Here is a 16,839-nt window from a genome sequence, read left to right as displayed (position 1 = left end):
CCTGCAACTATCATTACTCCCTGTAACGCCTTTGAAAGCCCTAAATGCTGATTTAAGGAGTCCCACCTTCTAAGATCAAGCACTATCTTCTGATTTATATGACTCTGGTATGCAGCATCATCTCTGTCCTAAAGAAATTCCAGGAATCTGATAGCCAGGCACAGTGTCTCCATATGTTGGCATAGCTGAATCAGGCAACAGGAGTTTATAAAGAGACATTATTGTTTTTTGACATTATTTCCAGTCAGCTGGTTTTGATGCTAAGGTGATACCAAGCACCTGGTGCTCAAAGCTTGCTGGTGATTATCTTTCAGACTCCAAGCCTTTCTAAGCTACGAAGAACCTTTGTAAGGGGAGGACAGTCTGCTTTTTCAGCAGTATTAGGCACAGAAACATTTTGAGTCTTTTAGGTGTAGTTTGTGAGAGCTGAGCATTAAAAGTAGCTGTAATGCATGTGACAATGGATGTAATTTTACAACTATTATGTAGTAAAATTAGTTATAAGCTGTGCATTAATTAATAATTGAGAAGTCTCTGACTTCCTCAAAGTTTGTCTTTTTGTATAACACTGTAAAATGGCAAAGAAAACAAGTTGAATATTTTTTCCTAGGTTTTATAAATCATTGCATGGAGAATTTATTCCTAGATCAGTCTTTCTGGCTATATTCTCAAGAGGAGGAAGAAATAGGCATTGAAGTCTGTATAAATGAAAAATCATTAAATTTGATGTGCAGAAGTCTACTGCTACAGGAAGGTAAGTAAGACTGCACATGCTAAGGCTAAATTTAGAGAAGTACCTTTCTTTAAAATCTGCAAATTAAATATTAAGATCTATTAAAAAACTTAATGAAGCTGAAATTTTAATTTATTCACGCCAAATGTACCAGAAAGAGAAGAGGAAGGAACAAGCACAGATTAGGTTAAGTAGGATCATAAAGGGATTAGAGAAATTCCTGTGCAACTGGTCCATAAATGGATACCAAAAGGATTAGGGGTGGATGTATATTCCAACTTGCCTAATATTATTGCAGATTCTGGAGATGTGCAGGAGAGGGATTATGGATAGTTGCCAGGCTCGTGTACTTCTCCTAAACAGCATCACCTGCTTTTGCAGTCAGACAGAATGATGGGGTAGACGGATTGATTACTGCAATAGGAATATTGAAAATGCTGCAACAGAAGGTTCTACACTTCATTTAAGACCTAAGCTCTGCATTTCTTTAATGAAAGAAAAACTAGAGAGAAATATGTGAATATCTGACAATTGGAGAGAAAAGTCTTGAAAAATCTGACTTTTTAATTTAATATTACTGATGTTCTTCAAGCAAGTTTTAAGGCTTGCATGACACTAAAACATTATGTAAAATGACATCTGCTCCACTGCTTTTGTTTTAGGATCACTTTTTGTTTTATGTCCTGACAATCTGATAAGAAAGATAATGGCTACAGACAATGAAATAAAAGCTTATTTTGAGACTGGGGATTTCACTGAAGATGTAACAGGTGGATCTGTGGATAGCAACGCATCTGTGTTGTCTAAGGCTTCTCTGGAGCCATTGAACCCTTTCCATCAGTAGGTACCTGACCCTAACTACCTATTTCATATGCATCTGTCTAATATGTGCACACTTCTGCTTAGACAGAGATGTCTCCTAAGGGTAGCTTGTTGTGGAACATCCATCTTCATTGACACTGAGAAAAAGGTACTCTAACTGCTTTCATACCACACAACTGAAATTAATCCAGCTGCCTGCAGAGCTGCGTTTAGAGATGGTTTGCCAGCTTGTGAGTTGGATATTGCTTTTCTTCCTGACTCTGACAAAAAGTCCATTAACATTTTTTCTAGTAATGTAAATTGAAAAATTTCGATTTTCAGGATGCTTGGAAAAGTGGATGTTAACAGGCTAGCAGTGTTTTTACTTAACATTGCTGGGAGCTACTCACCTCCTTAATGCAGTTTCTCAAGTTCAGTTCAAGCCCAGAACCAAAATGACATCAAAGGGCTCACTTCAGAAATCACCATAAAACAATTAATTCTTGGTGTTCTTAGTACTTAAAACTGGAATGACCTGGGGCAAGGAGAAATAGCATGACTTTCTCAGTTTGGTTTGTTTGCCCGAAGTAGGAGGACTTTTACTACTAATATTAATCAAAACATAACTGTCTGAAGTGTAGGGGCTGTGCTGAAATTGAAAACTATTTGTGAGAGGGATGCATTAGTTTCCAAATGGATTTAAAATATCACTGTTGTTGTCACAGCATTCAGTGAAATGCTCTACACACTAACTTCAATCTCTTTTTCTACTTTCAGATGGTTTCTTAAAGGGTATTCTAATCCTATTGATTTTTCATGCAAAACTGAATCTAAATCCATCAGAAAAATTGGTAAGAAACTCCATTCAAACATCAACATTAAAATAACCCCAAACATATTCTACACTTTTGCTAGGACACACTAAAGGGTTCAATTACTTGTTTTCCATTTTAATAGGATGGGAAAACAGCTTTCAAAATTACATTGCAGTAAAATTAATGCGAGAGTAAAGCTCTGCCTAATTTGAGTTACACTCTAAAGGTTTATCTTTCCCCTTTTTCCTCCTAAATACTGTATGAAGAAGATGCACAAAGTAGTAGAGTAATTGAGTCAAGGATGCCTCTGTAGCTTCGATAATCTTTAAAATTAGAAAATGCTCCAATGTAATTATTGTGTATCTTTGATATGTGTATTGCTTTATCTAATAGTGCTGGGGAAATAAAACTTATACAGATGGTCTGAGGTTAGAGAGAAAAATGGCTTATTTTCTACCATGCATCTCCATTTTAATAAGGTATTGACTGCTATATTACTGCATATTTATCCATTAGGGATTGTTTTAGTTTGGTTCAAACATTTTACTCTGGCCCAAGTTCAAAGCCCTTTGTAAGAGATAAAGTAAGGACTTAAACCATTTTTTTCTACTTTGTGATGGAATTTGCTAGAATTTTGAAAACATTTTAGACTTTCCTTTCTGATGGCTGAGAAATGAGGATTTTTAAAATGCTATTTACAATTCTAATCACTCAAACCAAACTGGGGTTTGCATGCTTTAAATCTTAGAAGAGCGGATGTGCAACTCACGAGTTCCAGGAATGTATCTTGCTAAATATATTCTTCTGCTGAGTTGCTTTTTTATTAAGTGCATTTCTATTGTTAAGTTACTTTATCTGCAAATATTATTTATCTCCTTATTACACAGCAATGGGATCCTGTCTAGCTGTAATGAATTATGCAAGTATTGTACCAGAGGAGCTGAGTTTCCAGGAGGGGGACAAAATTGAGATCCTGGGCTACTTCATTGAATGCATGGAATGGTTTCTTGGAAGACATGTGTCTACTGGCCAAATAGGTTTTGTAAAGACAACTCACGTGAAACTGGACTTATCTGGAAATAAGTGAGTGATATGTATTTATCTTATAAACAAAAAGGGGCTTAGACTGTCTCTTACACTTTAAAACAGTGAATGGTAAATCCAGGATTTTTGTCTGTTGTGTTTTGGGGTTTTTTTTCTTTTTTTTGGGGGGGTGTGTGTTATATTTTTGTTTTAAAGAGAATTGTTGTAGCATGTATCAATCAAAACAAATGCAAGGAAATTGGAATATGAAGCCTGATTAAATGTTGGAAAATATCAGTTTGTAGCTGAGCTTCTTACTGGGCAAAGAAGCTTTTGGACTTGGTCTGTTGTTCAGTTTCTCTTCTTTGGATCACAAGATCCAAGAAGCTTTACCCTTGTGGAAGGTTCCATTTTTGCAAGTCTCTGAAGGTCTGTGTTAAAGCATCTGAGTTCTGTTTTTTTCCGTACCCTCAATTATAGGCCTTAACTTGCTTCAATGGAACCTTTACAAATAGTTGCTAATAATTCAGGCTGAAAACTCTAAAAAGTGTGTATGTCAGCATGCATTGGCAGTGTGTAATTAGGCCACTCTTACCAATATGCCTGAACTGTTTGCATGCTGAAACAAGAAGTTCCAAAATGTTGTTTGCACACCCATTTTATATGTAACTCTGAGCTTATATTAGAAAATCAATACCATAATGTCCTTAAAGGCTTGTCCTAATAAATACTCTCAAAAAATGCTCTACCATGACACTTATATAAAGCTTACTCTGATATGGCAGAAACTGTTAGCTACAAGTGTAGCTACTATCAGTTTATATGCTATTTATAAATGTGACTGAAACTAATTCTGAACACAGCACAACCTACAATGTAAAGATTGTATTAGTTTCTCTAACAAGTTCCAATCTGACTGATGCAGTGAGCTCCTTGAGCCAACTCTGCTTTCAAGCACCTTCAAAGTTATTCCTTTCCTTGTTAGACCACAAGATCTGGATTTTCTTGAAGCAGAAGAGCTATCTTTTTTTTCAAAAGAAAAAAAAATGGAAGAAGTAATACATTTGTTGAAACAAACCTCCATCACAGATGTTTGCTCTGTGTACAGAATAGGTAAGTATGAGTTTTACTCCTTTTTGCTGCACCAGATATGTTTGCAGTTTCTATATCTCTGTTATAACTGGTTTTGGTGTTGTTTTTTATTTTGGTTTGGGTTTTTGTTTGTTGTTGTTTCATTTTGTTTTTAATTTCAATGAGATTCCAGCCTTTATACCTACTTTGAAATATCTTAGTATTCAGTTGGTTTTTATATGTGGCATCTATAAATCCTTTATATCATCTTTGCTACTTTACTGCTGTTGCAAGAGTTTTCCCAGCAGTGCATTTACAAATCTTCTTTTGTCCTTTGTCTCTTTTTTTTTTTTGACTGAATTTAAACAGCAGGCTTTTAAAAACTCTATTATCAAGCTGAACAGATCTCCAAGCTTTTACATGTCTGCATTGCGAATTATAATTTCACATGGCTGCATTAAAAAAGGCAGTATGTTCACCCAAATACTGCTGGCTTTTCATTCATCTTGGGAAAGGTGGCATAATAACTACTGACAGCTAATGTAAACATATACCTCTTCACGCTTGATTTAACTTTCAAAGGTACAGAAAAATAGCAAAATCTAGTCATATAAACATTATCTCTGATACAGACGTTATTTCTCTACGAGCTGAGGCTTTACATAAACCATTAGGGGTAACTGGGGTTTCACCTTTGTAGACTTACTGTAAGGCAGGGTAATTTAATTGTCTTGCTGAACTGAACAGAGGCAGCAATTTCTTATTCCACCACAGGCTGTTGGTGATGCATATGCTTGTCAGATATCTAAGAAAGTTTTATCTCCATTAGTGCCATCCCAAGAGACAGGCCTGTAGGCTCCAGTTTGAAAGCAGCCAGTGTGTACCTTTGACTTGGGTGCATTGGTTTAATTCTACAAATCAGTCTCTGTGTGTGAACAATAACTAAGGCATGTCAGGCCTGAGCTGCAAAATGCAACTCATGTAAATGTGCAAAATGACTCCACAGCTCACCTTCCTTGCTCAAATGAAAAGTCTGGAAACAAAAGCTCAGACCTCTGCAATATTAAAACAATGCCATGGACATGCTGCTATTTTTGCCTGTTGCACGTTTTTCACCACATCTCGTCTTCTCCCTAACCTTAAGTGCTGACTTCTTTTCACATCTTCCCCCTTTCACGTCTTTACCACTTCTCTTAAACAGCACAATTGATCAACATAACTCCACTTATCAAGAGCAAGCATTTCTTAATATTCACTTGATGTATTGTTGTATGATCTGAATAAGTGTTTTTTTGATTCCTTACATCTAAATCACTGTACTGAGAAGTGTTTATTTATGTGCACTTCCTTGATTAGATGTTCAGAGCATTAAGTTACAATTACTCTAAACATCTGTGGCATTCGTCCACCAAAGTCAGGAAAGCATTTAAAGAAAGGAGTTTCAAAAGTAAACAGTCAGTGAGAGTTCATTCTTAAAGGCTAGTAAAGTAGCTTTGCATCAGCTTAAAAAGAACTTGAATAGGTCTGTGGGCCTCTGTGATTTTTTTTAAATATATCCTTCAGCACCACTTCTATTGCATCTAGCGTATGAAAGATAGTTAACATAATCCTGAAATGCAGCATGACAACGGAAATGCCTTGAGAAATATCTGCTACACAAAAATAGTAATTCTTAAATGTTCTACAGATGTGCTATGGTAAAAATTTAAAGCCAGACCTATAGTAATAATGTCTACAGAATTAAGAGATACACCTTTTAAACATAAAAGATGGAGTGATTTTTTTCACCTGCATGCTACCAGAATGGCCACAAAAGTCTGACACTCTAATCCTCACAAATATTTCCCCTCCTTCCATTGCCCTGGGAACGACACTAAAAATATTAATGGCTCCTTGTTACCTCATTTTACAAGTGGGTTGTGGAGAATGGTCATATCTTTGCTGCCCATTTGTATTTTAAGGCAGCAGAAATGCATCCCTCAGGCAGGACAGATTGGCTTTAATTCTGAGATATGCAGTTGTCTCCTCACTTTACTGAACAGAGGTAGGTGCATGATGATAACCATGTAGAAGAAGTGAATTGTGTCAGCAGGAGGGTAAGTCCCTCATCTGTTAGCTTTGGGTCCGACTTAAAAATTTCTTCTCTTTTAAATTTCCAGGACACATCAAATTCTCCTGACATAAAGAATTATCAACTCAAAAATTGTCTTTTTTTAGGAGATTTAAAACTGAAAGAACAAAGATACCATAGCTAACATGAGTGTTTTCTTTCTTACAGATGAATTAGAAGAACTAGAATTTCAGAAAGCTCATGAATATGGTAATAACTCATATGCATAAAATTTTTACATAAAATTACCGTGACTTCTGATATTTCTGGTATATTTACTAGCTTTTCTTCTTCTAATGTCTCTTCAAATTCTAATTTTCTTCTCTCATTGTTTGCTTTCTGAGATTTTGTTGTAACCCCTTCTCACTAGGTTTTGCTGTACAATATTGTGGGTTTTCGCTGATATCAGATGTCTTTCTTGGAACTTGCTATCCAGTTGCAGACTGTATGACTTATTTTTACTGCTGTGACACACATATGCACTACTTCCCAACTCCTCCACATTGTTTTCCAGAGCAAAATATTGTTTATGGGACACCTGGCAAGTCCTGATTTGAATTCCAGCTAGAAAACTTTTTTCATCTGCTAGAAAACTTTATCCTATAAATAGATTTCCCAAAGGAGATGTTTTGATGAAGATACAGAATTATTTCCCTTTTGCATTTTGTTGGCAAGCTGTCACTATAATTATTTTTATTGTATTATTTCTCTAAACACCATTTTTTATATTTGATTCTGCTGTGCAGTTTCAGAAATGAGATTCTAAGGTAATTGAGCTCTAAATCTGCAGCTTCAACAAGCTCCTGTTCATCTGCAGCTGTAAACTTAAGCACTATGACTGCAAATTACATCCCTAATCCCTGCCCTATTAACTGGACTGGATAACAGCAGGCAGACTAAGAGTTGATGCCATATCTGTCTTCATTATATTTGTAAGATATTCAACAATATTGTCATTAGGAGAACTTAGATCAATGACAACATGAGTCACCACAAATTTGAGAAAGATAATCAGAGTTGGTATTTGACTGAAAGAAGAAATCCTATTACGCATTGTATAGACCTGGGTGGCCTGGGCAGGAGAATAGAAACTTTGCAGGCACACCCAGAGCAGCCATGTGAGACTTCAGCAACTCAAATATCAGTCTTACTCTCTGTCCTGGTTAACCTGCCTTAGCATGCTCTCAGGACATACCCTTACTCAGCTTGCATGCTTAAATTCACATTTCCCTTATACTTTAAGTTCAACCTGTATCCATGCCCTGACCCAGGGCCCTTTTTCCAGCCTCCAGTTCAGACTTTGGGTCTTAGATTTTCATCTTCTCCTTCTTACTAACTAGACTGAACTGTAATTCATTGGCAGATCTCTCTTGCTCATATATGTGTGGAGAGAGCAGAGAATATAGAGAGTGTATTTTTTAGTGTACACAGACAGACACAAAGCAATTTGAATTAATACTGAATTTCAGTTGGATTAGTGTTGGATCAGGCACAGGGTCTGGCTGGACAAGTATATGGATGCCTAATGTTCTCACACATGGCAAGTCCTGTTTATTCCCACTCTTCCAGTCTCCCACACTTGTTCCTCCCTGATCCTTCTTAGTATCTTTTTTACATCTTTTCTTGTCTCTTAGCCATACTGTTAGGAAATCACACTATGTTTACATAATGTTTTCTTAAAAGCATCTTCTACTGAGAAGTGTTTCGGTTGGTGTATGAAAGATCTGTGTGCGTGCATGGAGGAAGTTATGATCTGTACCTTATTTTTAAATTTCAGAAATTCCATGCTCCCATTCTAGTGCAGGATCCAGTAGCAAGAATGGCAAGATAGAAGAACTGCTGAAGAACTTCAAGAATTTGGAGGCCACTCAGGCAGGAGAGCCAGCTACAGAAGGAAAGGAATCTGCTAGTTCTTCAAAGATTGAAATCTTCCCTCCACCTGAAGGACCTCGCTTCCACATATGTCAAGATGATGTTCAAGCATTTGACATCCCTGAGTCTCTGCTACTCTTCTTAAATAGGAAAGAGTATGAGAGCAACTTCAAAAGCCTGTATGATTTCTCTTACTCATTTACCAACACCTTATTTTATGGATTTTCAGAAGAAGAAGAACTAGTTAGTTTTTTAAGATTAGCAAGGGAAGCAGCAAAGAAAGCAGGGATGTCCTGGGCACTAGCAAGGCTATGCTTTCTCTTAGGTAGGCTTAGTGTTAAAAAGCTGAAGTTTTCCCAAGCTCGGGTGTATTTTGAGGAAGCACTGAGAGCAGTAGCTGGAATGTTTAATGATTTGTACTTCGTGATTGCTCTTTATACAAATCTAACAGTCATCTACTTGACACAGAAGAACAAAGAAAAGTGTGCTCAAGTTTTTGACAAGGCTACATCTCTTCTTGTGGGAATTCCCAACTACATTTGCAGTGCTGACCTGGAGTCAGATATACTGAAGTATGCTCTGAAGAGGACAGTTTTGAGCCAGAACAAACATGCAGAGGCAAGGGCATGCTTTCTACTGGCAAAACATTACAGCGCACGCAAACAACACGACGAGGCACTGCCATTCTTGGAAAGGTTTCAACTCTTGCTCAATGACCTGGGTTTACAAAACAACTTATCCAACAACTGTTATTTCAAACTAGCAGAGTCCTACAGTGAAAAGTGTTTGCCACACATTGTATTAAGTTGCATAAAGGTTACCTCTCCCCAGAGCTCCAGTACTTTAATGGATTCCCTGAAAAGGATTGATTTAATCATTAAAAATGCTCCCAAACTCTATGGCCTGAAAAAGCTCAGACAAATATTCCCATCCCAAATTGCACCTTACCTCATACAAGCACTTTCGTCTGTGTTTACTGATGAGCAGCAAGGACTGTGCAGCACCATCTATCTTCACTTAGCAAAGCTGTACAGCCACCACAAACGGTATGGAAAAGCCATTGCTTACATGATGAAAGCACTGGACTCCGATGCTTCTGCTAAGCCAGAGGAAACTATTAACTACTTGGTTTCACTTGCTTGGTTATACATTCTTTACAAGCAATATGATGTGGCTTTAGCCATTTTAAATACTGTTGTAGGCTCTTCGTGGAGCAGTCCTCACCAACTAGGCATTGCTTATAATATGCTTGCTATTGCTTTGAAAAGGACAAACAACACAAAAGAAGCTGCTGAGAGCTACTACAAAGCACTGCAACTTTCAGAAGAGGCTGAGATGACCCATAACCAAGCTATAGCCCTGGCTAATTTTGGGGCACTCTGCCTGCATGCAGCAGCCAGCAAGCTTGCAGAACATTATTTTATCAGGGCAGTTAAGCTATTCTCCAAGCTTCCAAGTATGGACTGTGGTCAAGACTTTATCCAAGTCCTCCTTCAGTTGGGATGTTACTATGTTGGTGGAACTCAAAGGGAAAAAGGAAGGTTTTACTATGAATGGGCTTTTTTAGTTGCAATGGAGACAAGTCATCTGGAGAGTAAGTATATATTTTTTTTCTCTCAAGTTACAAAATGTACCCTGTTTGGGAGTTTTTGTTATATAGGTATGTTAGAGCTGCATTTAGAAGAGGCATATCTTATTTTCTTTATTCTTGCTACCATGATTAAGGAGCTTATGCAGGTAAGGCGACTGTGTTACTATTTTATTTTGGAGATGAAGTTTGAAGTAACCTCTAGCCTTTAACTCTGGATGTGAAGGAAATGGCAGTGGGATCTTCTTATTATGACTTTTACGTTTTTCATTGACTGCGCTGTGATTTGTGAAATGGTGAGAATTAATAATTTTAAAAATAATTTAACTTTCATTTTAAAATAGAGATTCATGTTAGTGTTTCCAATCTATTCTCCTAGGTCAACTGCAAGCGATTAAACTGCTGTGTCAGTTTTACAGTACAGTTGTTCCCAACGAGGCTCAGTGTGTCATCTACAATGAATATCAACTATCTTTAGCTAGAAAGATGTCCAACAAAGTTCTGGAGGGACAAATTTTGGAAACTATTAGTCAGCTTTATTTGTCTTTAGGAACAGAAAGGTAAGACATGCTAAATGACTTTTCATTCTGATTTTAACTTTTCTGTTATGGATCTCAGTTTGTCCAAAAGCTGAATATGATGTATTTCTTTTCTCTCTCCGCTTTGCTAATACATTTTATCAGAATTGAAGGGTCCAATGCTAGTGGAGATTTCTCTTGTTTCTTTTTGAGTAACTATAATCTCTCAAGGGAGACAAGATGTTCAGCAGGAATTAGCAGTACTTGAAGAACCAATTTATTTTTAAAATCTATATAAATACATTTTAAACATTATTATGCACCTCTTGACAACTGCTATATCAGGTGACTTGTTTGCAATGATTTTTGCAAGAATTTTTTTTAAAAAACCCACCTAAATTATGTATTCTAAACAGGTCAGGCATTAAATTGTCACTATCTAAGTGCTTCTCTTTGAGGAAAGGCTTTTATCAAAACTTATATAAGTATGAAGCCTATGTGCAAAACTGCGTAGCTTTAGTCTCCAGCAATTTCTATATTGCTCTTATTTTCAGAATACCAATTTTTTGCTTTCCACTATTGAAATAACAGATTGCACAAGTTAAATCATAGTAACTAACAGGTGCTGGAGAAACTTACAGGTTTCTCTAACAATGTTTAAAGTACCTTTAAAGACTTTTTTTTTTTTTTTCCTTACTGTACTTCAGGGAATCACTTTGGATTCAGGTATTTTCAAGCATGCCTTGGTAAGGATAAAAAAATATTCTCAGTTGTGGAAAGAGAACAGATGCCTATTTTAGCTTTAAGTGGCTGCAGTCCAAGCATCTAACTTTGCTAGTAGATCACCCAGTTTATTTTGCTTTGGTCATTGCTTTTTAATGAAATAGTTGGTGACCATTCTTTGGAGAGACTGAAGAGAAAGGGGTTGGTTAAGATTTCAAGCTACCTGGAATTTGCAGAAGGATTTTACTAGCTGGAGAAGCTGCTGCTTAGTGTGCTTGTAATACACAAAACTTAGGTTTCCTTGGAGCCTGGCTCCCAGACTATATAACCTTAGCAGGCTACCAGAAAATAACACATAGTCAATGTGGTATTAGTCCTTAGTATCACAGTATTCTTTGAGTTAACAGCCCTGAATAACAGGGCACATATGTCTGTGGTAAAGTAACAGAAAACTACTGTGTCCATGCCAGTGGACCAGCCTGACCTGTTCCAGCTGCTGTGCTGGGTTATGAATTGGTAGATGCTTCTATCTGCTGTAAAAGCAAAGACTCGGGAGGGATGAAAGTAGCATTCAATAATTGGGCTGGGTTGGACTACTTCAACTATCTCACCTTTCCTCGTGTTAGCAGCTTGTTAGCAGAGCAGACTGAAATGTCAGGCTTGTTCAGTGAATCTTTACTTCCTCTCATGATTATAAAATGAGTGACAGGTCTCTTCAATCTCTTTTTAAGAATCAGAAAGTGATAAACCCAATTTTCTTCCCTCTGATGAAATATCTTGTTGAGATAGAACTGAAATCTTGATAGTGTGAAGTACAAGGGAGGGTATTACTCTAAGATTTGTTTTGGTTCTCTTTGGAGCTCTAAGCATGCTGTTCTAAAGATGCACTCTGTAAGGGTTCACTGTAACTATGCAGGTCATGTTATATTTTATTTTGGTTTTGCCTTGTGCATGGAAGGAAATGCAACAGGTCAGGGTGATGGGAATACAGCATAAGACAGATTTAATGAGTCTAGATTTTCTATGTCTGTTATAAAACATTGTAAAGTCAATAAATCTGATATGTCTTTCTTTACACTTAAAGAAAATTGCACTGACTAATGATCTGATAATTAAGGTGCTTCTAGAACTGACCATGTCATGTCCCATTCTCCTCTTCCCTACCACCCCCCTCCCCATTTTCCCTGGTTTTTTCTACAATTGCTGATTAGTCTGAATTGTGCTTAAGTCACATGGCCTAGCTGACTAAAAAAGAGATTACAGATGCAATTTCTTTCTGAAGTTTTTAGGAAAAATTCATTAATGATAGAAGAGTTAAAGATGAGGAAAGATTTTCTACCTCTCAGTTTGAGGTAGAGAAAGGACACATCTCAACTGTCTAGCAGGAAACATAAATGGAACAAAAAAAGGAAGAGGAAAAAGACTGAGTTCTCTAGTTACTAGTGTAATATAGCTGAGAAATTATAATTGTGCACTAAGTAGGGGAAACAGATTGTCTTTTATATTAGTATGAAACTTTTCTCACTGAAGAAAACCATTTGCAACTCTGAAGAAACCCTTCAGTGATTAGCAGTTCTCCCCGTTTCAGGGCCTACAGGTCAGCTCTGGAATATACCAAAAGAAGCCTTGGGATATTTATAGATCTCCAGAAAAAAGAGAAAGAGGCATATGCTTGGCTACGAGCAGGAAAGATATATTATGTACTGAGGCAGAATGAGCTTGTGGATCTTTATATTCAGGTATGCTGTCAACATGGTGCAGGTGGCATGGTAAGGGTAAGTAATTCAACATAGCAATCCCAGAGATTTTGCTAATGTATGCTCTGAACGTATAGTGACACTATTTGTGTAATGCTCAAAAGGATTTTCCATTGGTGCTTCATTTTAATCTGTTGCTTGACTCTGGAAAGATTCTGGGCAGTGACCTTTCTTAGTTCCTGCTCTGCTGTAAAAATACTTTTCTCCCATTGTAAAGGGGAGTGCTGCCTTATGCTGTAGGATCCTTACAGGGCTTGAATCTTGACTGGTGTATGAATAGTACCAAAATGTGATCTCTAAATAAAATAACCAGACACCTGTTGTTAAGATGTTTAGAAAAGAAATCTACAAAACCTGAAGATATAGGAAAAAAGTTCATATTAAAATGTCCTGAGACACAATATGTGGTGCTACTGAAATGAGTTTTTCTCTCAATTAGGTTACATTTTTGAATACTTACAAGCAAAACTGAATGCATATATTTACAAGAAGGACCTGTTCTATACCCCTGTTACTTCTTTCTTTTACAAAATGATTTTAGCTGATAGCCCCCAAGTCAGTCACCTTGTGGTACAACAGCAAAATCAGCATGTGGGATAATTTTCTCTATCTGCTTGGTTTTCTTCACGAGGAGGAGTGTGTCAGGCACATGCATGTGTATTTCATACTGTGCATGTATGGAGTATGGAATTTAGAGCAGAGTGTCAGTGCCTATCCATGAGGAAAGTCTCAAAGCAGGAATCTACCCACTAAAAATTTGGCCACTGTGATTTATGCCAGTAACTTCTGCAAATCATCACATCTTAACTTGCCAGTAAAACACAGACTCCACAATGCGATGCAATAGAGTCCTTAGGCACCTGAAGCCAAAACAGGTGGAAAAGAATTACTGCCTTTGTGCTTAAGTAGAGAGAATGTACTTTTTCATTACTACTTATCCTATCAATAACTGAGTATCCTGGTATTGTTGCCTTGGGGAAGATGCCTGCTGCCTTTCATTAAATCCTTTTTGTTAACAAGGCATGTATTTATTCAGGAAAACAGGATAGTGGATCTGCATTTATTTACAAAATTCACTTCACTGGCTTTTAAAGCTGCAGTTAACAATACCTACCTTAAAATTGAAACATTTCTATGATATATTTGATCTATTTCAAATTCAGTATGTTGCAGCTATCAAATACACTAGTGATTTTAGAGTGCCATGTGCTGATAGATGTAGCAGGATACTATTGCCAGATAAAGGGAAAACCAGGCTTTGTTTCTTCTTCAGTAGCTGCTGCTGGCTTGCTCAAAAACAGGTTATCACAAAAGAGCATGTTCTCATCAAATATAGCCTTTCCTATCATTATAATAAGAGAAGCCTTAGGGATCGTTTTTTCCAATTGCTCGTACTTATTATGTTCTACCATGAAGTAACCAAGATTTGCTTTTTCGCTTTCCTTCCTCATTCCTTATTTTCATTTCAGGTTGCTCAGGATGCTGCTCTTTGCACAGGAGATCCAAATTTAGGAATGGAATTGTCTGAAGCTGCTGGAGACATATTTTTCAATGGTACTTGGGAAAAGGAGAAAGCAGTGACTTTCTACAGGGTTTGTGCAGTTTTTTTACTGCATCGATAGTCATGTACCTCCCCCCACAGGAGGTATTCTACAAATGCTGAACCAGAAGCTGATCCTCTCAGCAAACAGTTTATAAGCTATTGCAGCTGAGTACTTTGTCATGGTGTTAGTAGATATCTCCTGTTTCAACTTCTCTTCTGGTTGCAAGTTATGTTATAAGCAAAGAGCAAAATGAAACCAGAATTACTTGATTTGACGTAAACAAGAACCTGTCAGTGCACATCTTGGAGTCCAGCCATGCATAAGATGCTGTTATGTGTTTCAGGACAGGGCTCTTCCACTTGCTGTTCAGACTGGCAACAAAACCACTGAACTCAGACTATGCAATAAACTAGTGGAATTGTTGATGAATCTGAGAGCCTATGAGGAAAGTCTGGAATATGCAAGAGAAGCTCTTATGCTCAGTGTAAATTTAGGTAAGACCAATTTCTATTATAGCCTAATATGAATGATACCTCTAAAAATACAGCGGAACTCTAAAGCTTTATTCCCTTCAATTCATCAAATTTCTTGCCAGGATTTCATAACAATACTATAATTGCTACTTTGCCTCTAGTCAAGAATGAACAACTTTATTGCTGCCTCTTCTAGCTCTATGTTCATAATGGAAAACCTTTGAGAGAGTGTAGAATTAAGCCTGGAATTTCAAGTCCAAACTGAGTATGCTTCTAACAGCTAAGATGTAATGCTGATGAATAATATTGTCCCAAGAGGCTTTTGCGTGTCATATGCTTTCAGATTTGCTCATAGCCCTGCTGGTGAACCAACACAGGATGAAGTAATCAAAAACTATAGGGCTAGTTTTAAAATTACTGTTCAAGCTTGGGAGCTGTTCAACTGATTAAGAACCCTCTCACCTCTCTTTACAAGCACAGACAGGTGATTCTGAGCATACTGAAAATCATCTTTTTGTCTTTAATTCTGCTACTTTTCTGTCTTTCATTCCTTTCATAGTAGTCTATTTGTATTCTATGTAAGTATGCACACGGTGTATATATATACATGAGAGATTAATATAACTATTTTTAAAATCCTGGACACTGTCAAATCCTATAACAGGAGATTCAGAAACTTCATGAGATTTTTCTTAAAGGGCATTTATCTCTTAAGCAAAAGTAATTTTATGCAATAAAACTTCAGCAAATTCAATATAGAAATTTTAAAAAAATAGCGTAGATGTATTCCGATTTGAGACTGATTACTTTATCTCTTTGGTTTTATCTTATTCACATGTCATCTCATTAGGAAATCAGCTAAATGAACGAATAGCTTACCATCGTCTGGCTGTCATCCATCACCATTTGGGTCACTGTGAACTAGCTGAACATTTCTATTTAAAGGCCTTGTCCCTCTGTTCCTCCCCTCTGGAGTTTGAGGAGGAAACACTATATTATGTCAAGGTGTATTTGATCTTAGGAGATATTATATTCTATGACCTTAAGGTAAGAAATTCTAATAACTGCTGCAGAAAATTGTTACACTGATTAAGGTTTCATAGAATCAAGTTTTGCTGTGTTCTGGTTTTGTGTGTTTGAAATGTAAACAATAAAGTGGAAAAACCTACTGAAGTTTAGAATCTATATTACTTTTGTTAGATATCTACAAGCCTGAGCTTGGCAATCGTCTTACACTAATTGTACAATAGAGGTACTATTTTTGTGTCTCTTATTTCAGGATCCCTTTGATGCAGCAGGCTATTACCATTTGGCACTTGCTGCTGCCATGGACCTGGGCAATAAAAAAGCTCAACTGAAGATTTACACCAGACTTGCAGTAATCTACCATAACTTCCTTGTGGATCGGGAAATGTCTCTCTTCTTCTACCAAAAGGCAAGAACCTTTGCAACAGAGCTGAACGTTAGGAGAATAAATCTAGCTCCTGATCGGTGTTACAAGAGATCATAAGCATCTTTGGAAAATTCAGTCTGACTGCTACAGAAGTACCTAGAGAAGTACCCACACTGGCTCTGTGGGAAGATGCATTCAATGTTTCATTATGTATGTGCTGTAAGCCAGAGCTCAGGATCCCAGACCATATTACCAGTTTATGTGACAGTGAATTACATTTCATTGTCTTTAAGATATACAGTCTTGTACTTGTTTAAGGATGTGAACTAAAACCAAAACCTAACAGGTTTTTTGTTTTTGTTTTTGGGGTTTTTTTGTTTGTTTTTGTTTGTTTTTGTTTGTTTTTGTTTGTTTTTGT

General features: G+C 36.9%; 1 protein-coding gene across 3 annotated transcripts in view; it reads left to right on the top strand.

Annotated features, from left to right (window-relative positions):
- The window catches only part of SH3TC1 (SH3 domain and tetratricopeptide repeats 1), a 31,335-nt gene extending 14,534 nt beyond the window's left edge, over positions 1 to 16,801 (top strand). For all 3 annotated transcript variants that reach the window (XM_027642981.1, XM_027642982.1, XM_027642983.1), the window contains exons 6-18: positions 611 to 754; positions 1,396 to 1,573; positions 2,312 to 2,385; positions 3,237 to 3,432; positions 4,358 to 4,485; positions 6,722 to 6,763; positions 8,331 to 10,019; positions 10,393 to 10,573; positions 12,843 to 12,993; positions 14,481 to 14,603; positions 14,899 to 15,049; positions 15,879 to 16,075; positions 16,308 to 16,801. In XM_027642981.1, coding sequence (XP_027498782.1) covers positions 611 to 754; positions 1,396 to 1,573; positions 2,312 to 2,385; positions 3,237 to 3,432; positions 4,358 to 4,485; positions 6,722 to 6,763; positions 8,331 to 10,019; positions 10,393 to 10,573; positions 12,843 to 12,993; positions 14,481 to 14,603; positions 14,899 to 15,049; positions 15,879 to 16,075; positions 16,308 to 16,538 — 3,485 coding nt within the window. In that variant the 3' untranslated portion in view covers positions 16,539 to 16,801. The remainder of the gene's footprint in view (positions 1 to 610; positions 755 to 1,395; positions 1,574 to 2,311; positions 2,386 to 3,236; positions 3,433 to 4,357; positions 4,486 to 6,721; positions 6,764 to 8,330; positions 10,020 to 10,392; positions 10,574 to 12,842; positions 12,994 to 14,480; positions 14,604 to 14,898; positions 15,050 to 15,878; positions 16,076 to 16,307) is intronic.
- The last annotated feature ends 38 nt before the right edge of the window (positions 16,802 to 16,839 follow it).

This window comes from Corapipo altera, unplaced genomic scaffold (assembly GCF_003945725.1).
Source record: "Corapipo altera isolate COAL_440 unplaced genomic scaffold, ASM394572v1 22, whole genome shotgun sequence".
Classification (NCBI taxonomy): Eukaryota; Metazoa; Chordata; class Aves; order Passeriformes; family Pipridae; genus Corapipo; species Corapipo altera.
This window is presented reverse-complemented; position numbering and strand designations above follow the sequence as displayed.